The sequence below is a fragment of the Blennius ocellaris genome (assembly GCF_963422515.1).
Source record: "Blennius ocellaris genome assembly, chromosome: 14".
Lineage (NCBI taxonomy): Eukaryota > Metazoa > Chordata > Actinopteri > Blenniiformes > Blenniidae > Blennius > Blennius ocellaris.
In genome coordinates, this window is record NC_137663.1 from 18,394,937 (window position 1) to 18,420,560 (window position 25,624).

At 41.3% G+C, this 25,624-nt stretch overlaps 2 protein-coding genes across 2 annotated transcripts; one reads left to right on the forward strand and one right to left on the reverse strand.

Moving 5' to 3' along the window:
• The first annotated feature begins 345 nt into the window (after window positions 1-345).
• Window positions 346-9,202, forward strand: LOC308139017 (transmembrane protein 47-like). Its single transcript, XM_080508327.1, has 3 exons — window positions 346-678; window positions 4,329-4,469; window positions 8,260-9,202. The coding sequence occupies exons 1-3, from the start codon at window positions 462-464 to the stop codon at window positions 8,439-8,441; spliced, it is 540 nt and encodes a 179-aa protein (XP_080364453.1). The 5' UTR covers window positions 346-461; the 3' UTR covers window positions 8,442-9,202.
• A 4,883-nt stretch (window positions 9,203-14,085) lies between these two features.
• On the reverse strand, window positions 14,086-19,634 carry il13ra2 (interleukin 13 receptor, alpha 2; the record flags this gene model as incomplete). The annotated part of the gene is made up of 6 exons (XM_080509007.1): window positions 14,086-14,106; window positions 16,537-16,691; window positions 16,862-17,046; window positions 18,090-18,256; window positions 18,742-18,893; window positions 19,583-19,634. 6 exons carry the CDS (start codon window positions 19,632-19,634, stop codon window positions 14,086-14,088), a joined length of 732 nt encoding a protein of 243 aa, XP_080365133.1.
• Between the last annotated feature and the right edge of the window lie 5,990 nt (window positions 19,635-25,624).

A 25,624-nucleotide genomic window follows, 5' to 3' on the forward strand; every position in this document is an offset into this window, starting at 1 on the left:
AGAACAGAACAGAATAGAACAGAATAGAATAGAATAGAATAGAACAGAACAGAATAGAATAGAATAGAATAGAATAGAATAGAACAGAATACAATAGAATTAGGTGGAGCACATGAATAGTTATTTTGAAAAAGCTGCTGTAAGCGGATTGGCTCACGTTAAACTTTTCCAGCTGGACACACACACACACACACACACACACACACACACACACACACACACACACACACACACACACACACACACACACACACACACACACACACACACACACACACACACACACACACACACTAGAGGGGGGCATGGTGTCAGGAGAAGACGCGCACAGAGCTCCAGCTCGCTCTTTTGATTGAGCTTCCTCCTCCTCTTCCTCCTCTTCCTCCACCTCCCTCCTCCTCCCTCCTCCTCCTCCTTCTCCCTCCTCCTCCTCCCTGCTCCCCGTGTCCTGTAGTGAGAAGATGTCTGTGAACGAGGTGTACGTGTTTCGGCCCTTCAAGCTGATCGCGCTGCTGTGCGTCTTCCTGGCGCTGTGTCTGGACGTGGTGGCTCTGCTGAGCCCCGCCTGGGTCACCGCCGACCACTTCTCCCTGTCCCTGTGGGAGTCCTGCTCCCAGTCCGAGGCGCGACACCCGGCCGAGGAGGCGCACTGGAGCTGCTTCTCCACCCTCACATCTGGTAGGGAAGCCGCGCTTTTGTCCGTCCTCGCACCTTCTGCTTGTGTTGAACTCTCTTGTCTGTTGAGTGGGGTGTTAGTGTTATTGTTATTGTTATTGTTGTTGTTGTTTGTGGAGGATGCAGGCAGCATGTGCCACCGGGATTTGGTCAAGTTGGTGATCTGATTAACCTTGGAATGAAGAACTTCTAATGCAGGAGCTTGCTTTCAAGTTTAAAAAAAATATTTGTTGAAGTGTACAGACCACTGGCAGCTCCGATCCCCCTGGGGTGGGTTTGTTTGTTTTAGTTGTTCAGCCGCTCAGTCATTCAGGATTTCTGCTGCTGGTGATGAATTTCCTCTCTTCATACCATAGGGGTGACGTGGTGACTTATTACACTCACAGGGCAATGCTCAGATTTATGAGCAGACACGGAGTGATTCAAGTGAATCTGGGATGATTCTGTCACAACCGTTATCTCTATAGAGTCAGTTTGCAAATGATGGTAACGGTTCATGATCGGTTGCCTCTCCATCATTGGCCACATGTGCGCCAACAAGGGAGTAATCTCTGCTGGCACGCAAAGGGTTAACCCTTTGAGTGTGCTCGAAGTGACACATTCAAGCATCCTCCCCATCATTGACCCCACCAGGCCCTGCAGCCACCAGGTTGGCTTTTGTCAAGCAGAGAAGCCCTGAAAGGAGATTTTATGCCCCCCGACCCCCTACAGCTGCCCACCAGGGGGGCAAAGCCGCATTAAATGGGCCAGATTTTGGGAGCATGTGGCTGTGGCTTATTAGTAGCCAACAGTTTGTGTGTAAAAATGTAATTTAAAAAAAAGGCTAAAAGTCAGACGTTTAAATCTTATTATACATTTTACAGCTGATTGGTCTTAACTGCTTCTCGGAAGCATGTCAAAGATGGTTTATTCGAGGTGTTCGTGCTCAGGACCCAGTGAGTGTTGGTGCAGTTTTAACTGCCGTCACTGACACAGAGTTTGCACAGCGAGGGGCACGCAGCCCCCTCGGTGTGACTGACCGCTCTGATATGGAGGAATGTGTTTGGGGTGAATGGGAGGCGGGTTTGTTGCACTCTGCAGTGCTCATTAAAACAACAGCGGAGGGGTGTGTTGAGGTTAAAGGTGCAGTTCACCAAAAGGGAAAAGTTACTGATGTATGCACATATTTTTCATGCCTATCACAAGATCCTCCTTGCATTTGACCTATTACTTATTTACTTAATGAAATCAAGGAAGGTGTGAAGGAAATCATAATAATAATAATTATTATTATTATAGCATTTCATTAAATGCAAAAAAAAACATGTAAAACAAACCAAAAAGGAGACCAGAATAAAGTAATAAAGATGCTAAAGGCTTCATATAAACAAGGATTGTCAAACATACAGTCTGATTTCTGATATAACTATCAAAAAAGAAATGTAAGAATTCTTTTTGAATGTGAGCATTTTCTGAATCTTCTGTAAAATTCATAGTCAGTTTAATAGTTTACTGGATTTAACAGGGTTGAATATGGTACCACCATGGGTACCACCCCTGAGATAAACAACAACAACAAAAAATAAATAATTGTGTGTTTTATGCTCAGGGTTATAGGAACCAAAGCCAGCTGACTGCAGTAGGGAGGCAGGATACACAGAGACACACACTCAGGTTATCGAGTAGTCATTTAGCGTCAAATGCACGATTGGGACAGTGTGAGGAAACAGAAGTGCCCAGAGAAAAGCGACACCTTCACACATGGAGAACATGCAAACTCCTAACGGTGCGCTGAGAGAGCTAATCACTACACCGCCGTGTCAGAGCAAAACATAGGAGCAAGGATAAAAGCAATGCATCACAATTTATCCTAATGCTGCGAAGAAAAACAAATAACACATGGTTTTGTCTTGAAGATATAACATGTAAACACACTGAATACTTTAAAACAACATATACACAGAAAAAAACAACAACTATCAAGCCAGCCTGTAAAAACGATGTACTTTCTAGTTAATATTTGATGTTTAGATGACTCTGAAACAGACAGGTCGCCAATCACTGGCTGGTTGAGGTCATGCAGATAAACGAGGAGTGATAGAAAAATATACAGACGTGTGCATGTATAGTGTTTCTGCATGAGTCAAAATCAAACGATTACAAAGCATGAAAATGGTGGAGACAAGTATTTCCTGGAGGTTGGATTAAATTGAGTTCAGATGTCACTGGGGAATTATTTCTCCCTTCCATCCCATGGATCAGGAGCTCAGAGAGAGAGAGGGAGAGAGAGAGAGAGAGACACCCAGCGGAAATGGTTCTCCGAGCTTGTGAACTTCACCAAATGCAAATTCTCTGTTTGAGTCGGGTCTTTTGTGTTTTGGCGGCTCTCAACCGCTGACAAGTGGGACATCAAAGAGCAAACACACAATGCCGGCACAAATGGAGGAATAAGATATTTTGTGCTGAATACATTACCGGTGTCAGACCTGAATGAGAAGTCGGGCTTGGTTTCTGGAGAGAAAAAAATTATATTAAAAAAAAAATAAAGTGAGTTGCTATGAAGGTCTTTTAAGGGAAGATTCCTCAGGAAGGGATTACTTTTACTTCCAAGCAGGAGTAACTGCAGTTTCTTTGGCATAAACAATCGGGAGTGTGATGTTACGGAAACCTGGTTGGAAAAGACTGGCAGGAACTCTTGTTTCATGAAGCAAAGTCTCAGAGGAGACAACAGGAAAACATGTGGACTGACAATGAGAAACTAAACACGACACAGGGCGCTCGGCACTGACACACAGAGACACACATTTCTCACCGTGAATCCAGGCTTTGTATTTGGAGTTTGCGTGTTCTCCCAGTGCATGTGTCGGTTTCCTCACGGTTTTCCGCTCTGCTGAGACTTTTACAGAAGATGCATGTATGTAACTGGACACATTCAAGATTTTAGAAGAAGCTCACTGAAATATGTGTAAATTGAAGACTTTAACCCAGAGGTTGGAATATATTATTACACTTTGTACGTTTAAAGTCAGTAAAAGGATACACACTCACAACACAATTACACAATCAAATATTTTGCAAAGTGCCATGAAAGTGAGTGAAATACACACATACCTCATATATATTTAGTTGCCCTTAAAAACTTCCCACATTATATGTTTTTTTTTAAACAGTGGCATTCAATTTCAGTAGTTTTCTACATACAGTGGAAGTTGTTCGAGAACAGAACGGTTTGTCACATGCTTTCGTAAGATTTGTGATTAATGCATCGATCTGAACTGATAATTTGAGATGTATTTTATATTGTATTATATTGCCATGATAAAACATCTCAACAAACATAAACCTTTCACCATTGTCATCCCAGTTATTTCCTACTAGATTCTAGATCATCGCGGAAGTACCAAGTGAGTTCACTTACAAAATACAGGGTTGATTGCGACTACTGAGTTACTCATCAGGTTTTTGTTTGTGGTTTTCCTGATGGAGTCACTCTCCCGTTTGCAGGCCTGAGTGCGTTCTGCTCCATTCGCCACGCTCCGGAGGATTATCTCTCGCTTTGTGTTTGTCAACACAGCGGTTCAATTCAACAACGCTCTTCACCCTGAATCGAGCTTTTGTCGTGGCTGAGTGGGCCTGCTCCCCGTCTAATCTGCGCGTGTCCTCCCGTTCTGCAGACTGGCAGATTGCCACCCTGGTGCTGCTGGGGACCGGTGCAGTTGCAACCCTGGTGGCCTTTCTGGTGGCCCTCATTTCCCTCTGCAAGGGGACGCAGAGACAACACTACCGGACTGTGGCGGTGTTTCTCTTCACTGCAGGTACGTCTCCTCTCATGCAACAACCTCCCCAAAGTTACTGCACCGCTACGCCACATGCAGGAATGTTCCAGCACCTCACGGCTTATATGCACATTCGGGAGGACAAAGACGGGTGCAAGCCATCGCAAACCACCAACAGTTTCCATATACATTTTCCCTATACTCCAGTGTGTGCACATTAAACACGAGGGATGCAGAGGGAAAGACACAGAGTTTTTGTTGCTTGAGCTCATTTTTTTCTGTGGTCAGGAAGCTGGAGAACCCTTTGGCTCACGAGCCAAGAAAAAGCGCCCACAGAATTTGCAGACTTACCAACAAAGACAGAGAGGAGGGGAAAAAAAAAAAAAAAACACCACAGCCTCCCCGCCCAGCACGGCCTCGTAGTTTGACTGATGCTTGTGCCTGCGCTGTGACAAGGTCCTGAGGGTGAAAACAACTTCTGACACTGATGAGGAACCATCCAACTATAAAATATATAATCAGCATGAAAGGTCACGTCACAATTTTCCATGTAGGAGGTAGTATAGTGACGGACTCGCAGCCTGCTGTCTTTTTCAGCGGTGATTAAACACTAACCACTTACTACTACTATTTAACCCATGCCCAGATCTAGTTCTTATATAAGAAACTGAACAGACGTTCCTCTTGAACATTACAAACGAACTTCTGTGGCGCCTGCAGACCAAACGTAGGAACAGTTTCTGAGTCACGCGCGCCATGAAACAGCCAGCTTGTATCCAAATGACATAACTTTTCCCAAACCACACACTTTCAAAAAAATGTTTTTGCTCCACACAAACAAAATACATTTTATTTTGTGAGGTTTAGATGGACGAGTCCCGTTATTGGTCAGCTTTGGTGAACCATCTTCTCTCGTTTATGCCATACTTAACTGAGCCGAGCACAGTCTCATATATTATAAAAACAATATTCTATTGGCACTGATAAGAGCTTTTAAAGGGCACACTTAACAATGTTTTTCTATTTGTTATACTTTAGCAGTAACTGTGTTGATAGTTAATTCACAAATTCATTATTAAGTTCATTTTGTTGAATGGGACTAAAATGCCATCAGATTTAAAATCAATGGGCATTGTTTTTTGTTTTTTTTTACAATCTTGTTTTGTAACTGTAATTCATCAGTTTGAAGCATTTTTTTTTTTGCACCAGACTAAAATCCCCAACACTCCCAATAGTTTTCCTCAATATCCTTATTTATTTACTCGTGCGTGGTCGAGCCACATATCAAATAATAATGTAAACCAGTGGTATTCTACACAATAACTTGGTTGCTATTCAATACATCTGCTAGCTTCAACTAACCTGAGTTACTTGGTGGTAGCCATAATGTAAAGTTGTAGTACTGTAGTACCACATCCACAGCTTTATTGTTCCTCTTGACTTATGTTTAACCCAGCAGCTTCAGAGTGTTAAAAAGAAAAACAGAACAATTCAAATATCCTTCTCAGTCTCAGATTCCTGTGGTGGGTCCATTGTTGCACTTTTATGGTGTATGAAAGACATAATTACATTTAAGATCCCAACATGTCTGTTACAATAGTCATATACAACTGTGAAAACATTCATAAAAAGCAATTATAAAGGATTTTTGTCTCATTCAGTCTAAGCCACAAAGGACCACTGTAGTCCACCTAATGGTTGTGGCTCTGACTGTTAGCCATTTAGTGAAAAGCGTGGGAATGCTGTGTTATCCTTTCCGGTGTGTAATTGCTTTAAGAGCCTCGCAAGAATAAAAGCCTCCACACGGACACACAGTCCACAGCAGAGCAGCAGCAGAAGGGCTTTCACTGTTAAATGCCCCTTTGGCAGAGCTGTGACGGCGTGGTATTTATTTTCTATCCAGAAATATGACCTCAGCAGGACCGTCGGCTCAGTCTGGGCTCCATCAACATCGCCGCAGTCTCAGGCCTCCGTCATTCCTCCCGCACGCCCACCGCTTCGTCCTGTAGGAAGGAAAGGTGGAGCCAGAGCTGCACAAAGTCCTTTCCTCAGGAGTCACCTTACATTGCATGAAAAGGAACTGGAACCGGTGGCGTGAGAGTAGACCAAGCTGCATCTTTGAGCTCAGACGCTGGGAATCCTGAAAAAAACTATTCCAAGTCAATCTTGTTGTTTGGTGGAATACGGAATCCTTTCACCAAATACAGAAGCTGCACAGAATTGACTTCAGATTGTCAAAATGTGATTTTTCAAGTCAATTCGTGTTCGGAAGTCAAAAACAGGCCTCGTTCAAAAGCTCCGACTTTGAAATCAAAATGACGACCAAGTGGTTGGAGTTCATATTACTTGGATGTTTGTCCCGAGCAGCAAATATTCCCAGCTGGTCTGATCATTACATCAGACATTCCCATCTCTTTCCCCTCATTTCCTATAAGTCTGAAGGGGAGGTTAAACAAAGAAAAACAGCAAGAAACCCACCAAGGCGGTTTGTCTCACAAGGATTGCTTTCTTTAGGAAGCTTTTCTTCACGCAAACGTCCGACGAGAGATGAAGCCAAAGCGTGCAAACATTTTACTTTCTTCTTTGCTGCTCTAAACAAAGTCGTCTTGAGGACACCGTTCAATAAACGACGGTCTGACTCGCATTAAGTTGTTTAAATCTGTTGGTGTGACTCGAGGGGCTCTTGATGCAGCGTTCGCCTCAAGCGGCAGAAGCACTCACCTGAAGAAGACAAAGTCACCCTCGTCCAAAATGACTCCGACGTTACTTTCAGTCCCCCTGACAGGAAGTGCTTCTTTTTCCTTCTGTCTGTTTCCAGAAGCAGCCGCATAGTTTCTGCCTTCACAGCCAGCTTTGAGATGTGAGCCAAGGCTATTAATGTCACATGTTTCTCATTCTCAAGATTGAACTTTTATATACTGAATGCCTTCGAGTTATGGTGCGAAATGAGGGACGTAGTAATAAATGCCAAGGAAGTTTAAATAGGAGGAAAACATATGCGGAGGGGGGGGGGGGGGGGGGGGGGCGTCTCAACAAATAAGGAACAAAATACCAGTGTGAAGTAAGGAGTTTTCAAAGTAACAGGATGAGAAAGGAAAGGCACATATGTTAAAGAGTAAATGTTACACTTTTAAAAAGGAGCATAGAAGACACATGCAAAATCATTAGATCACTGCAATGGCTGATTATTGCTCAGAGGACGATTTGAGGTAATAAATAGAGTATTCTCAATGTCAGTCTTAAACAGCTAAAGAGATTTAAAGTCATATAACGCGAATGGTCCATGTGTTATCATCACTGTAAGATATATTAACGCTGCAGTAGCGGTTTTTAAGTTTGAGTCATATTGTTTACCTCACGGGTGGTGCGGGGTGCAATTTGCAGGGTGGGATGAGGGAAGTTCCCCTCATTGGTTTGACTATACGGTGGGCAGAATTTCCCCCACTTGATCATGTAAAAGTATCTAAGGATGTTAATCTGAATCCTGGTTAAACTAAACTGTGACCTCACACACTGAGGGTAAAACTTACACTCACTCACGCCTGTTTGCATTACATCCTCTGTGCCGCTGTGGCTTTGTTGGTGGAGTAGTCGCCTTTAAATCAGAAGGTTACATGTTTGATTCCCCCGTCTCCCCCTGTCTACATGTAGAAGTGTGTTTGAGCAAGACATTGAACCCAAAATTGCATGGCTGCCGCCTCCATTGGTGCGACTGTGATTAACAGTGTAAATTGTTGCATTTTCTTTTTTTTTTTTGCTAAAATATGACTTTGCAGAGCCAGGTCAGTATTCATTATGTGTTGTCTCATGCTGGACTGTCTGGTTGCAGTGGTCCTGCAGGCCTGCGCTCTGGTCCTCTACCCGATCAAGTTCATCGACGGAACGGTTCTGCAGTCCTATCACGAGTTCAACTGGGGCTACGGGCTCGGCTGGGGGGCCACTATCTTCATGCTGGGCGGGGGGATCCTCTTCTGCCTGCGGACGGACATATACGAGGATGCGATGTACTGAGACGTCCTGTCGAGCGTGCTGCAAGGGACCGACACACACACACACGCACACACACACACACACACAGACTTTTCTTTACTCTGCACACGGCCAGCGTGAGCACAGACCCCATCTCTCATTTTGCACCCTCTGTTATTTTTAGACAGGTTGTTAAGGCCTAATTTAGGCCAGAGCTGTATGAATAGAGCCCCTCACCCCCTTCCTTTCCCCTCCCACCTCACTGCCAGGCAGCTTGTGGATCTCTCAGCCCTGCCAGTAAATGGGGTCGGGGCGATAAAGCTGAAGCACACCAAGAGGGTTCTGGACAGGCTCGAGCCGCTGCTGCTGGACGTTTCCATTGCACAGTGACCTGGATGTCTATTGTTAGACAGAACCGGGACAGTAGATCCTCAGCAGACCCCAATGTACAGCAGCTAAATATTTAACAGGACTGACTTATCACTGCATTTCGTTTATAATTTTTTTCTTATGTTTTTGTAGCTTTTCATGAGAATAAGCTTGTTGTCTATGTATTTATGGCCTATTTTCCACTTTATAAATATTGAAAGCCTCTTTTTTTCTCTTTGACCTGAAACATTTTTGAAATGAGTGTAAATTAGTCAGCTTTGATAGATACAATCAACTGTTTATAGTTTGTTTAGAAACTCACACTAGCTTGTATCCAATGAAAAATGGAGGGGAAGAAAATGTAAATGTGTACAAATAATTTCTACTTGAAGGAGATTCCAGAATAAATGACTGTAGTTTTGAGAGCATTAGGAGTGTAAAATGTCTTTTCAATGCCAGGATTCACAAACTGACCTTTGACTGAGTTTTAGAAGACGAGTACATCAGTGGTGCCCCCTGTTTTCAGATTGGACGGCAATGGCAGGAAAAATGTAAACCACATTCATTATCCAGAGCTCACATTCCTCAGAGGAAGCCATCGCGGGCTATTTAAAGAGGCACCACCAGGTTGTTAGCTCACAGCTAGTTGGTCAGCAAAAATATGCTTTGGTTGAAACACAAGCAGCATAAAAAATGTCACTTCCAACCACACGACATATTTTGCAGTTAAAAGTTGGTAGTTTTTTTTTTTAGAGTAAACTGCTTTATATCATATTATTCTAATGGAATTTCTCTACTGCATTTTTTTATTTGTTATTATTTACCAGTAAAGGATGGTCTGCTTGGTTTATCAATATTAAGCTGTGCGTATTTAAAATCACCGCTGTGCTACTAAAAGATAACAGCTGCTATTGTGTGAATCCAAAAATATGCAAACTATTGCAACCCAGCTAATTTCCCGCGATTCTCGAAAGCGTGCTCATGAAAGAAATGTTTGAGCAAGTCCCCTTGTGTTTTGTGAGAAACAGAAGCCGCTGGCACACTTCACGCACTTTCTCTACCCCGCGGAGTTCAAACTGCAGCTGTTGGTTAAAGAATCTCCTAAAAGGGACAAACATTTTCCACAGCTGCAGCAGTGTGAAAACTCCCCAGCTGTGAACAGTTTTTACAACGGAGTCAACAGCTCCCAGGGCCTAGGGACCTCCATCAGTGCACCAGTGTGAATCCGCTGCTCGTCTTATAATAGCTCACCGGAATCTTTCAAATGGGGCTCGTGAGTTAAAGGTGAGGTGGTTATGTGACTGACACACGTGGCACAGATGTGATCGGGTTACTTTAGTGTCCCACGCACACAAGAAGGCCGCTGCTTTTGTTTAAGCGGGAAAAAAACAGTGTCTTGACAAAGTCTTGACATTTTCAGCTTGTAGAACCTTGACTAAGGTCATAAAAAATACATCCTGCGGTAGGAGAATATTTTAAATCATTGAGGACACGCTTTCACCCACAGTTTTCACCGTGTCCACACAATATGCACATTTGTTTCGGTGCTTTTTATTCGCCTGAAGGAGGTTTAAAATATGCAATCTTGGAAGTGTCTTTAAGGTCAAAAGTCAATATGCCAGTGGGTCTTTATGCTCTTGCACTCACACAGTCACCCCTCCTCATAGATGGCCTCTGCAGAAGGCCTCTTGCACCCAAAATAAAATCCCTAATCAAAGGTATGGTTCACGTTTTTTGTTTTTTTATGATAACCCTAAGGCCTGAGTTGCTAAATTTCCATGTGATTACTGTGATTACTTGTGTTTACTTCCTTATTTCTGTGAGCTGTCTGCTGAACCACACCCTCAGTGTGAACACTGTCATATTCCCCCATCTGGTGGTCAGACTGATAATAACTGATGCTGCAAAGAGAGGATCGAGAGTTCCTTTTATTTTACCTGATAAACTCTTATGAAAAAAGAAAATAAGAAAACTGTAGATAATCTTTCGGCTCATTTGGTAATTCTATTGAAATCGGCAAGTAAAAACAAGTGTGATATTTGTGTCTGATCAATGGTGACTAGGATTTATGACCGTTGATGTAAATGGTTAAAAACAAAAGCAGCAAATTCTAATTAAAAAAAAAAAAAAAACAAGCTGGATGTAATCAATGAGACTTAACTGTACGGATACTTCGGAGTTTTGAATACGTGCCTGTTATTGCAAAGCCGGGTTGATTTTGCTCCTCTGCAGCTGTTTCTTCATGCTCTCATCTCTGAATACTTCAGACATGACTACAGCCTTTCCCACGACTGCAGAGCAGACGGCACAACCAGCAGAAGAAGTAAAACCGAAGCAAGAAACAAAAAACAAACAAACAAAAAAACCACCTTTACTCAAGCGTTGAGGATGCACACGGCCTCTTGAAGAAGGTGATCTGGAGTGGAGAACAGCCTGACCCCCAGGTGCAGTAACCAGCCAGGCCCTGCACGCTTTCACTCTGCAGGGACAGATTCCAGTTACTGAGCTCGGGGGACAGAGATCAACATCGAACTGTGACATCCTGGTACCTGAAAGGGGGTGAAAAAAAACCAAACATGTGTCATTATTATTGCAAATCCAATAAAATTGGAAAAGTGAACGTGAAGTGTGATCCCCAGCAGTCCTGTACAGATGCGTGTCTGCTGACCAGTGAGGCAGAGAAAGAGACTGAAAAGTAACACCTGGGCTATACATTACCCTCCTCCCAGTCCTCTGTCAAGACTGGCTCCACCAAAATTACATATTAACCCAAAAAAAGTTACTCAGCGCAGCTCCACTATCTTTGGTGTGCTGCTCTGGAGCCCCATGGGTCAAATTAAATACACATACTGATTTGTCAGTGTTGGTGGATAGGGGAACAAACTGTGTAAATAAAGCATCTGATCAAATTAAAGACCCAAAGCAAATGTCAGCCTTTAATTTTTCATGTAGCACTTGGTCCTCAGTGACACAATAATTGAGCACAGTACTGAATCAGTACCTCCAGGTGTGGGTTGGGGGGCCATGGTACACTATGGACAGATCACCAGTCCATCACAGGACAAACAGAAAGAGAGAGACACACACACACACACACACCGACATTCAAAAGGCCCTCTTAAAGACACAACCTCAGTTTTCTGGGACTGTGAGAGGAGACCAGCGTACTCAGTAAAAACTATGCTCACTCAACTAGAACATGCAAACTCCACATGGAACTGCCCCCAAGTCTTGATATTCTCACAATCATCAAATGTTGTTTTCATGTAACTATAACCCATTGCACGAGAGGGCTCAGTGCCATTCGACCTGTTTACTAGAGCAGACAGGTACTGCTAACCACAGATGCATGACCAGCGGGAACATAACGACGTGTTGTGTGAAACCGTCAGCTGCACGGACGACCTTGCGGCTGTCAATGAATGTTGGATCAAAGCTGAGGACGGCGGTCAGCCCCAAGCCAGATGGTTTCATTCCCAACATCTAAGGAAAGCATGCTGCCGCAGATATTGTACGCTTTATTATTTGTTGATTAGTCAGGTCAGTTAGATATATTGAATGATACTATAAAGCAAAATAGTGCAAAATGGGAACAACAGAATGCATTAGGTGTTTTTGTCCACATCTTCCGGAACCACTTCATTCAGACTGGATGGAGCCATTCCCAGTCCAGAGCTTCAATATGCACAGGTGCTGACAAAAAAAACTCTTAAAAGTAATTCGGCTAGTGATAATGTTTCAATGCTGTGTGGATGTGTGGTGTAGTGGTCAGCCGCTTCGCTCAAAGCCAGACTTTCCCCAGTTTGAGTCCAAGGTCGGGGGGCCTTCCCTCCTGTACATGTTCTCCCCGAGCACACATGAGCTTCCTCCTACAGTCATACAGTTTAACGTTAACTGGTGACTCTAAATAGTCCAAATGCTGATGTGAATGAACGATTGTTTCTCTGCGTTTGTCCTGTGATGGACTGCTGGTCTGTCTTGTGTGTAGCCAGCCTTCACCCAGTCAGAGATGTGTGTTAGATAATAAAGACAGCAGAGGGCGACAGAAGCTTTTATGATAAAGTGGCAGCCAGTCCAAAGTAACTAAAACAGGTTATTGCAAGGATAAATTACCTAAATATCAAAATGGGCACTGAGCTATTTTCTATATACATATGGTAAACACTGTCTCTGCGGATTTAGTACGTTTGAACCTCTGAATATTGATTAAACATCAGTTTGTGATGGAACAAAAGATTGCAGTAAAGTTTTCAAACGTGTACAAAAATAAAGATGAAGACGATGAACATTTGATTTAATATTTAATGTGATCATTTAAAATTCAAACTAAGAAACAAAGACAAACATGACACAAAGGATTTATATCTATAGTGTAACAAGTTAGACGTCTTCAGTATGAAACATTCAGTTTATGTAATAATTCAATTTATAAAGAATACGAGTAAACATTTGTGACAACCATTAGCTACAACTGAAGGACAATGACATAGAGTGTGGAATAAATAACATACTTGAAGCCAGTCAGTTTCTATAGCGTACAGTTGTTAACTAGTGTTAGATTATATTAACTTCAAGTCATCTATGTCGTCTGCCATTTTGGCTTCAATGTTAGAGATACAATGGCTTTACATCCTCCCATGTGTTTTTCCCTCCATGTTGCTTTCATTGATAGTCAGAGACAATCGGTTTTGATATGTAAAAATGCTTCAAGGACAGGAAGTGACCAAACAGTCAGTGAAGGCGGTTCCCAGGAAGACTAGAAGTCACCAGAGTTGATCATTTCGGGTTTTTTTGTGTGTAGAATCATCCTATTTTCCCACCCTTAAGCTGGGGAGAGCACGGCCGTCCTGTACCAGCTGACCGTGTGGTGAGAATGTCTTTGTTTAATAAATAATTGTGTTAATTCCTAACTATCTCAGATGTTGTTTCCAGAGCCAGCCACAGTTGTGGAACATGCAGTATCTAGATAAAGATAAATTATCTAGCACTAGTATGATATAACAAATCACATTCAGCAGTCATTTTTCTCTCTTACTTTGCACTACATTGATCCAGTCTTTACCTGTAAGGTGTATCTCTGAGGATGGTGTGTATCTGGAGGCCATACGTACATGTAATATATGGGATTCGTCACCAGTGGAGCGGGAAAGGAAAGATTTTACAAGCACAAAATCCTGGTTATTTAGTTCATACAACTGTAAACACAAGCACATTATTTACAATTTTCATCAAAGTTATATGAAGGGTCCATCTCATGAAGGTCTTCTCTTTAGAGTTCAAGATGCGTCAGCAGAAGACGATTCTTCTGTGTTCCCTCCTAGATATCCGACACGAGCGGCTGCATGGTCACCAAAACGAAAGAGCACAAATCAGAGAATTAAAACAAATGCCCAGTCTTGTGTTTTTGTTATGGCAAACAAAACAAAAATCTCTGAATCAATTGAAATGTCTTGAACGCAAATAACAAAATTGAAGGTTGATAATGAAAAGGTTTGTCAGAAAGACATTTGTGAAATTGTTGAAACAGCATTAACAAAAGTTATGGGAACAAGAATGGAAGAAATATGATCAAATTAGGTTTTCTTTTTCCTTTACTGATGTATGGATTACTCAGGGCTTGTTACAACCCAGTGTATGTCTAAAGGTAAGGGAAGCGATATAAAACCAAACAAAAAACTGTAAAGTGAATAAGGCAAGCTGCCATTTATTCATACAGAACAATAATCAAATGACACAAAATAAAACCCACGCTGTTGTCAAAAAGCGGCACAGCGAAGAAAAACACACACGCAGGCTACCCCCAACTAACTAACTAACTAAAGGTGGTGGAAGGCCACCCAAAACAACAAAACTAAAACAAATCGGCCTGTCTACTCCGTGACTTACCTGGCCAAAAAAAAGAGAGAAAACTAGAGATCTACTCAAATAAGGCATGGGTGTGGACCAAGCTAAATCCTAAAGCCCACAGATTCCCAAATACCACATGACAACGAAACAGGTGAGAACCCACACGGAGCGAGGCTGACTGCTCAGGTTGTTTCACAGCCCTGACATTTTCCTGACGGGTTTTTCATGTTGGGAAAGGCAGAATGGTCTAAAACTAAAAGCCGATTTGACAGCTGTGAGAAAAGTGAGGACGTCATTACCTGGAAGGCACGTCTTCAGACTCCAATCACTCCAGATACTTTTGTCAGCACAATAGTGATGCAATTTAGACCGAACCCTGAAGCAGTTTCTTCTATCTTGGTAAGAGGAGGGCAGGGATAGACTTGTCTGTCTTAAAAGCAGATTCTGTGAACAAAAAAAACAAAACAAATCATAAATCATTTACATTTTTACAGTCTAAATCCAGTTTAGATGGGCACTCCCCGTCCTGGGGGACACCAGCCCTGCATGCTTCCCTGCTCCAATACAACTGAATACAAGGAATGAATCATCTTTACTATCGGGTGTGGTGAAGTGAAACCACATGGGACTGTGGCCATCCAGGACCAGGACTGCACATTTCTGGCTGAGAGCTACTTGGACAGACATTGATCAGCAGTCCCGGGGTCCATAATCAGACTGAATGAAATGCAGTGCATTGGAGGTGTTGAATGGACAAGCTAAAAGCAGGTCAATAGAGGGTCAGATTTAAATGAACTTGCAAATTGTAAAAAAAAAAAAAAAAATACCAAGAAGACCTTAATGGAAATGATGAAATATAAGCAATTGCTATTCCTATTTCACTTCAATGAGAGCCACACTTGAGCAACAGAACAATGCCCCCAGTTATGTAGCAGTGAAAGATTACATCCTTCACTGGATGTTCTCTCTGAGCATGTGTGAATTTTCTCCTGGTGCCATGATTTCCACCCACAGTTCAGAAATGTGCATTTGATTCTAATTGGTGGTTTCAAATTGCTATAAGTCTGAATGAGATTGTCTGTGCATCAGTGATGCCGGTAACGTGTTACTCTCATACGACCACGTTTTTTCAGTAAACGAGTATTCTAACGCGTTCCTATTTCCAAACCAGTAATCAGAATAAAGTTACTTGTTCAAGTCACTGTGCGTTACTATTATAGTGCCCCGCAAGACGGGTTTCTTGTCTGCAAAGCCGTTTCATTATTAAACAGAACCAACCGGTCCTCCACTCTGTGACAGACACACCGAGCACATGCAGGTACTGCACGCTCTCCTGACCCGCCCCCTTCTCCACTCCACACCTATTAAAAAAAAAAGAGAGAAAATCCCCACAGGGACAATAAAAGTATATATAAACTTATTCAGGGTGGTGTGTCGTGACGTGCACTCCTCTCTCTCTCTCTTTCTCCCTCTTATTCTTTCCTCTTACTTTTTTGGAGTGGAATTATTAAAAGTCTGCTGATATTTGAACAAATTCTTGAAAAGATCTCTTGAAAAAAGTTATTTCAGTCAAAATGCAGCAAAAAATGATCACTGTGCTTCATCAATCTCAGTGAACATTTGACCCCCTAATTTAACCTCTCCGACCTTGTTATTTTGTTTTATGGCACAGATATCACATTGTAGTAATTCCAACTCACTTTCTCAGCAGCATCAGGCAGCTTCTTTTTAAAATGTTGAATATTGTAGATAATAATTGAATCTTAAATCCCCTACAAAGGTTCTTGAAGCCCTTGTTGTTTATTGTTCTTCAGCTCTGCTACGAATCATTTCTCCTCCTCACTCATACATCTACCACCATAGAATTTGACATGGCCTCTGGGTTTTTGTGATTGAATGGGACGTGTCAAAGAAAACATACGGGTGATATTTCGCCATCCAGAGCTCCTCGGCTGCGCTTCACCTCCCATTCCAGACAATGTTCTGAGATTCTCCCAGCTGGTGGTTCCCACTGTAGATGGAGCTGCAGGTCTGGGCCAATAAGCAGCTGCACATTCTCTGCAGGGCCTGGTTTTACTGTGTACAGGTTAAAAGGGAGCAAGAATTCCAGATTATGGCATGTTCCACTGAAACAATAACAACATGGCAATAGATAATGCCGAGAACCCCTGAGAGAGAGAATGAAAATGTTTGAAGAATTTTGCATGGTAACAGTGGAGTTCTCCAGTTGGCTAAAGTGTTCGTACCATGATTTTGTGTTTGAAGAGAGATGAAAGTTTGTTTCAGGGGTCCCTGAGGGGAGGAGCCATTCACACAAAAGTTGATATCGGTGAATTCAGGTAAAGATTTGCCCGTGAAGTTGCAGCCTCTCCTGATTCCCTTTGATAGGATGTACTCTGGGCACTCCTCTGCCCATTCAAGTTCACTGTGCCTGAGAAATAGAAGAACAAGCTGATACAAGGTCTGCAGAAAGAAACAATCGCCACATATTAAGAACAGGGATTTTTAAATCGAATTTGACAGATGTTTGTTCACTCCATGCAAAATCTCCCATTCTCTATGATTGACTCACCTTCAACTTTCTCGCAAGGAAACATTTTCTCCCTCTTCCTAATTTCTATCTCATCTAATTTCTTTTGTTGATTTTTGTGTAACAGACATATGGTATATTGTCCGCCATCCATAACTCATAAAGTTCCACCAACAGCACAATGCAGTCAGGCCATCGTTCTGGTGATCTGAGATGACTTTTGATCACTGTATTAAACTTGTTTTTACTTTTAAAACGTGCTTCTTTATGAACACATCTTGTTTTGTATAACAGATTTGAGTACAAAGAAAAATGCTGCACCTTTCCCACAATTATTGACGCACGATTTCCTTGTAACAAGTAGAGCAAGTGAGACAAACACTTACATCACTACATCCATAATGTTTTCTCTTCCCATGACATATCCAGTTTTCCCCGTTCTAACTTTTATTGTAAAGTCGCATTCCCACATGTCTGCTTTGAATGTATACTTGGTTGAAAGAGACTTTGAAATAACACCTCTCCTCTAAATTTGATTTGAGGCAGTTGGAAACGTTATAAATCATAAAGATATTTGCTCTTAATTGTTCAGCATTAAAACCCACTGGTGGTTTTAAACTGCAGGAAATACATTTTGGAAACTACCGGTAACTGAAAGCATAAAAACCAACCACACGATCTCGATATGGGAAAACACATTACCTGTGTGCGATCAACATACCAGAAAAACAGATTCTGTTGTGACTTGGCTGGTCTCTTTGAGCCTCTTCTCCACCTACACTCCATGTACTCCATGTTTTGAAACACACAATTGAAATCCTGGATCTGGGTATCCATGAGACCTAGACACCAATTGAATGAATCAGAGCGGATTCATTCCTTCTACACATCATTGAACATTCAGTTTTGGTACATTTCTTTTTTTAATCGGTCTGGCGTCAGACCTGGAGGACAGACCTGTGTCGGAGGGCTTCTGTATCACCTCCGTGTAGCCTGTGCTCATGATCACCGTGTTGGTGCAGGGTCCCCTGAGCAGAGTGTACGCCCTCACTCTAACATCCTTCATCAGGTCAAACTGGGCGCTGTACGTTGTCCTTATCGTCCTGACGGACTGCCAATAAATAAACACAACAGTCCAAAATTACGTTTTCTTTTTTTTCTTCTTCATTCAAGCAGTTTGGGACAGGCTGGTAGTGACTAAAGACATTTGGATTTTTCAGAAGGTCTTAAGAGGCAACAGCAGTTACAAATATATCTGAGAAAAGCTATATGATAAATGAACAGGTTGTTGAAGTGGAAATAGCCAGACGTCATCAGTCTAGCCTACATAATTTTGCAATTGTAAAAAAAAGCAGTTTGCTGACTTCTGGAAAGTTTTGTTGAGAAACATCGCCAACAACTAAATGCTCAACACCACAAAACCTCCTGTGTGACACTGATTAATCATGCATCACTTTAGCCAAACCTGTAATAGTTTCCTCAGAACACGAAAATCATTGTCAAGTATTCGTCACGGTCTGAGTTATAATCAGAATGACAGTTTTAGCACATTTTAATGGATCTATGCAAGGTTTGAATAAATTCCTAAACACTTACAGACCAGCTGTTCTTGTATGTGTTGAAGTACTCCAGCTGATACTGCACTGAGCAATTTGTTTTGTTGTCCAAGTTTATTGGGGGGCTCCAAGTGATCACCATATGTCCCAGGTGGCCAGGATCCAATATTACAAGATCCCTCGGAGGGTGCACTGAAAGGATATTGTTTTTAAAGATAGTGCATGAATAATAGAATAGATGTAAGGCAAACAGCAGATCAAATCAGGGAAAGGTAACATAATCAGAGTTGCAATAACTTTGAGAAGTTAGTTATACTCACTTACAGAATAAACAATGAAAACACATTTCTTATTTGTAAATTTCTCTTCAACATGCATTCTTAAATCAAATGTCCACCCAAGTTTCTGCATGCAAAAACTGTTTTTTTTTTTCAATTGTATATTTTCCATCTCATTAAAAATCGGTGAACAAACCTGTAAATCCTCGACACTGCATAACCAGGAGCAGCATGAGAGCAGCTAAATGAGTCATCCAGGGTCCAGTCGCCATATGGAGGTCAATGTGATCAACACTTCTCCCTCTTCCCCCCCAACAAAAACCCCCACAAACAATAATGATTGCCTTCAAATTATCCTTGAATGATCATAAAAGTAATTTGAAGAAGTCTAAAGGTACAAACTGAAATCCATCACTTACAGGTATATGACGCAGGAGAGTCCCTTTTCCTCCCTCGGCAGGTTGAGACAGAGCTTATCAGAGTGGCACACACCTGATCATTTACACTGACTCCCTGAAGACAATCCCAGGAATAATACAGATGATGACTAACTCCCAGAAAGGGTGTTGTCCTAGTGGAAATAATCATATTGCCAAAGTGTACTGTGGGAGGGCGAGAACTTGTTAAAAGGAATGGCCAGATTGGAAAATACCATGATTATACTGAATATAGTATCTGCTTCAATGGAATAATTAGGCTATTCCACAACACAAGTCTGAAGTTTCTTTCTAACTTTATTTTAACTTCGTCCCCTCTGTTCATCTGATGGGGTCAGATTCTCCTGCAGGGAAACAATAGTTCTCACGTGAAAACGCAAAACTTTCGTAGCATTTTCGTAGCATGTTGCGTGTTCCATCTCCGTCCCCACGGAAAGAAGGGAAATGCAACTTTTAGAAAACGCAATGACTCCATCTCTATGAAAATGGGAGAAAGCGCAACTTTTGAAAACACTTCTACTGTACATGTTAACATATTGGTCAAGTTTTGGTCGGCGTAAATTGGACATGAACAGATCATTTGCATGTTTATGTATTAACACTGAACCACATCAGATCAGTGCAACACAACATTATAACACCTGTACTTCATTAGCATCCAGGTGCACGTGTGAGATGTTCAAAGTGTGAGTTATGTGGGAATAGAAATGAAAACAATCATTATAAAATCATTTTTAAAAAAATGCTTATTGTACATTTAAAGTTCAACAGATCATTAGCAATGCCAGGGAATGCCATTAGAAAAAAGTATGTAATTAAAAAGATATTCGGGAATGTTTTGGCTATGGCCCAGTTGGCAGAGCGGTCGTCTCTCGGTCGGAAGATGCAGGTGCGATTCCCCACTCCCTCCCTGTTTATATTGTCGTGTCCTTGAGCAAGACGCTGAATCCCAAACTGCTCTCAATGGATGGACTGAGCGCCTTGTATGGCAGCCGCCTCCATTGGTGTGTAACTGTCAATGAGTGAATGTGATTAACAGTGTATAGAACGATACAGCTGAAAGCTGACAGCGACGAATGAGACGAGAAACAGAGATGTTTGATGTGATCGAAGTTCACTCGGGGGTCCATTTTAACACCCAGGTTGGTGACGGATGTGGGTGTAATTTGTGTGAGGATTTTAGTTCATGGCTTTTGTTCTTCCTCTTGCTGCTTTTCTGGCTTCCCCCTCTGCTTCCGTCACCTTGGCCATCACTCTGATGCACCGATAGACCACGAGGTATTCTCAAGTCACTTTTCAGGGTCATTGTTTGCTTCAAACAAAGCTTGTATAATTCAAAGTATGGATAAATAGTAATATATGATAACAACAATCTTTTACACACTATGAATGACATACTGATGTGCTGACTCCTTAATGAGGTGGAAATAAGAAATAGGAAATAATACTGATATGTATCAGATATCTGACAAAATCTGATAGGGAACAACACGCCAAAGTGCTAGCATGAAGACAAAAATCACAACTTGATGCACTGAATTCTATGAATTTTCCTTGTTGGATATAATCTATGTGTTTTGGAGCTCAATAGCGTATATACCCCACCACTATATGATAACAACACAATCAATTTTCAATCTAAGGAAATTAACTATAGTTTATAGTAAGTGTTTGAAGTTGAAAAAATATCATAATAAAACCTGATATAGATTAACAGCCAATACTACTGCTGATGACACATCAAGAGTCAGAGATCAATATAATGACAACAAGGCAGCCTCTACTGCAAAGAATTTCACTTTATTTTATACTCACCATGTTTGTTTCTTAAGAAAACCCTGGAATTTATACAGATGATATGTACAGAGGTTCAACTTCACTCAATATGTAGTTTCACATGCATTTTTACCAGTTTTGAAATACAAAAATCCTTTATACATGAACTGGAATTTTCTCTCGGCAGTGTAGTTTCTCAACATGACTCACTGTTTCGCTGTTCTTTCATAAAACCATGAGATGAAAAAAATAGAATCAGCAAAGTGAAACAGATAAACCAATAACAGGCGCTGATGCATCGTGCAGTGGGGGTAAGTCACATGCATCACTGTGAGATGGAGATCAGCGTCACTATTTGTGAAAACAAACTGAAAGTCAGTCCAGAACCTTCACGCCACAGAGGGATTCTGTACAAAGCCTTCCCGGATCCTATTTATTTGTCACAATAATCATCCTACTTGTTGGTAAAACTCTCTCAGCTGACATCACAACCAGGAACCCAATAAACATATCACATTTTATTACTACTAATTTACTGGGCTGTAAAAAAAAAAAAAACAGTGGTTCACTGCTAAAAAATGTTTTGTGTTGATTTGCGTCCAATACGAAGGAGAATAGACTCCTCTGTTTGCTGGGGCTACAAAAGCTTCCTTCAACTCTTTTTTTCACTATCCATTAGTCACAGCTCAACATATTACACTCACTGTGTCTGGAAATGACTAAAATGTTTCTATTTTAAAGATCCATAGTTCATTTGTCTGGCTGAGGCTGATGAGAACTCCCAGTTATATTTGGTTTGAGGTCAAAAAGAGGAAAGATTACACCAAAATCAGAGCAGTGACTGCAGAAACATTGTTTTTGGGTCAAATAATGACATCTACATTTAGTGTCTTGGAGCCTGTCTTAACACAAGTGGATCAACAAAAGGTCCCAGAAAGCCTGATTATGAGCCACTTATCCGATTGGTGTGTCAGAAAAGAGAGAAAAAAAAGTGAAAACATGCAGGTCAGGACCAGGAATAGACGACACGATTTCCTTCATTTTGACTGTGGAGGCCGCCTCAATGGATTTGAATTGAAACACAATGTGTGCTATAATTACTGACTCCGAAGCTTAATTTAGAGGTATTCCGAAGGAATTACAAAACATCTGATGTGTATTCACCACCTCACAAACCAAATGTAATTGAACAATTAAGTATGAGAGTTGTATCTTATTAAGTATGGAGAATGGTTTTGTCAACTCATGATGAGCATTATTTGATCTGTGATTAGCTGGTCTGTGGAGGACACATATAGAATAGAACTAGGCACAGTTGAGTAGTGGTTTGCACTTTCACCTCATGGCCAAACAGTCCTGGTTTGAATCTGGGCTTATAAACCTTGATGCACACACTGTCCACAGTCCATAAAAAATGTGTGAGGCTGATCGGTGATTCAAAAATTGACCGTGGGGGGGGGATATGTGTGTGTCTGCCCACAACGTGATGATTACATTATTTGGCACAAGGTTATCTTTCCATACATCAAAATTAATAATTAAAGGTTAATATGATGACATTTCAGTTAAAACACATCGGCGTCAACGCGGCGTTGACACTTATACAACATGAGCGGACAACAGGGGCTGCAGATGCTTTGTTCTCCTTAATTGGACCAGTGAGGAATAATATTTAGCAAGATAAGCAAATTGAAAATCGATCAAATTTGGATTTAAAATGCTTGACAAAAGTCCGGTAAAATCAGGGGGGCTCGTGCACTTCAAAAAAAGGCAGTTAGCAAATAATCAAAAACATGGAATTACAGTAAACACTGGCAGGGAATTTCACCAAACACACTTTTAAACAACTTTTAAAAACATTTTGACCTTTGGTCATCTTACTGACACTCATTCATCATCAATCAAAGTGACAGTTTAATGAAATATTCAAACTTTTGGGTGACCAACTGTAAACACACACACACACACACACAGAGACATTTGAAGTGGAACATGAGGGAGTTGAAATAATCTGATGAAGGTTTGCGCAACAACGTATATGATCAGACAAGGAGAATATATCAGCTTGTCCACTCGTATGTGAGTCAATAAAGGGATCGATGCTTTTGGCAAATATACTAAATAAACCCAGACCAAAACACGTCTTGTTCAATCCATGCGAAATGATTTGCTTAAGGACACATGACCCGCTGAGTCATGTGCTGTGTGTCACCGGGAAAACAATAAACATAGATGGTAGACACAGATTAGCCATAACACTATGACAAGTAAAGGGAATCACAATCATTATCTTTGTTATGACACCTGATTGTGGGTCGGATATAATCTTTTTTTTTTTTTTGCTCAACTGCCCGAACCTTTGTGCCAGATTCCACAGCACACCTTCAGAAGTGTAAAGGAGTCCACGTTGCAATGAGTCAGGTGGTTTTAATGTTATGGCTCATTAACCTACTGTACATCTAAACCGATACTGTAGTGGCAAACAGCACTAAAAGAGCTTTCAGGGTGTGTGAACAGAAACGACTTGCCATCATTTCCAGGAACCAAAGTTTCCACACCTGTTTAGTCCTGTTCATAGGGTGGATGTTTTGTCAAAATAATACAAGCTACATTTGCCTGCTTCACATGGCCTCTTCACTGGAGAGGAAGGATTACACAAAATTTTTGCAGCATTTCGAAAGGTGACTCATTTGTTTTTTTGTTGTTTTTTTAAGGTCAACTGAATACGAGTGGTGACTTTTCCCAGAGTCTACAAACAGAAGTTGTGGACAGACAATGTTGGCTCAGAAAAACCCGCCTCATCTCGTCCTCCCGCATAACGGAAACACCCAATAAGATTTGACAGGGAAACCATCAGCGATGGAGCCTTTAAACATTTTTTCATTTCGCGACGAAGAGCAGAGTGTTATACGTTGAACCTGTTGCTCATACACGATTGATGAATAGTGTTGTAAAATAAAGACAGTTCCCATGGTCATGAAATACATTCAGCATGCTGTGATGAAGTCGCGGGTTGAACTCAAACCTATCATTTGAAAAACTATATAAATAAATAAATAAAAGATACACCACAAGGCAGTGGATGATGACCTTCCTGTTGCAGCATAAAACATTTCTTCAGCGAGTGTGAGCATGCAACCAAACCAAAAGATGTGAGATATTGTTCACTGACCGACAGCACAGTCGCGTTCACAGGGGATTTCTGCATAAGAGAATGTTGTGACCTGAGACTCTGCTAAGATTTGTGCATATTTCACACTCCGGGTCTGGTGAAGAGGAGGCCCCTGCATCCGTTTGCATCGCTGTGGAATTGTTTTCAAGTAAAATCTGATGGCACAAAGTCAGTAAACACTCCTTTCTCAGGAAGCCAAGCTCTTAAATAGCAGTATCCATTTAACAGTTGAGGTTATGATTTGCACCATGACCTAAGAAGCAATAATATTACATAAGAGGTTGTGACAAAAACAAAATCAAGCCGGAGGGTTTTCTTATTCTTTTTTTTAGGATGACAGTTATACTATCGTGAACTTTACTCGGATAGTGCCAACAGTTCATCAGCAGTAGCATCCTGTTCATCAATGTGTACAGCTGAAGCTATGATTCATGGGATAAAAATAAATAATAAAATCAAATTATAAAATAACTTGAGGGAAGAAGAAAAAAATTCTTCAAGGCACAAAATGTTATGTCTTTAGGAGAGTCAAATGTTTTGCGTATTTGTTCACTTTTAAAAATCTGAAATTTTCATCATCATTATTTGCTACATCTTACCCAGATAACAAAGTGTGTGTTTATCCTATTTAAAAGATTTTTTTTTTTCCATATAAATTTGCAGTTTCAGTGCATACACTTGTGGCAATGTAAACAAAGGATTATGACATTCAGTCACAAATCAGGAGTTGATCCTCTGTTAGTGTCTGTTATTTTAAGAAATTATTACAGCGCCGAAGCTGACATTTATTGGCACTATCAGCAAAAATGGCAGTTTAGTCAAAGATTGGTCTAAATGCCAAACAATACAGCTGCTCAATCACATAATTTACCTCACTTTTCAGAGCAAGTTGTGATTGTTCATGTACTACAGGCCTTATTGGAACACTTGCTGCCTGAGGGTGTCTAAAATAATCTTACCCAAACACATTCGACTCTCGCCTAAACCTGAATGTTCAGTAGATGTTCCTAAACTTAAGTCTTTATTAATTAGATATGATTAATAGAATCCTTTTGCCAACCAAATAGGACATTTAACATCATGTACAGTGCAGCTGAGACAAAAATGGCATATGACCACGTGGGCTGTGAACAGACTGCTTCAAAAAGGTGCAGGTACAGATAAGAATAACAAATGCTTTGACGCGGCACAAAATAAAATGCAACTGGGTCTTGTTTTGTACTTAACTTGCAGAGATGCTAGAGAATCAGATATGCACAT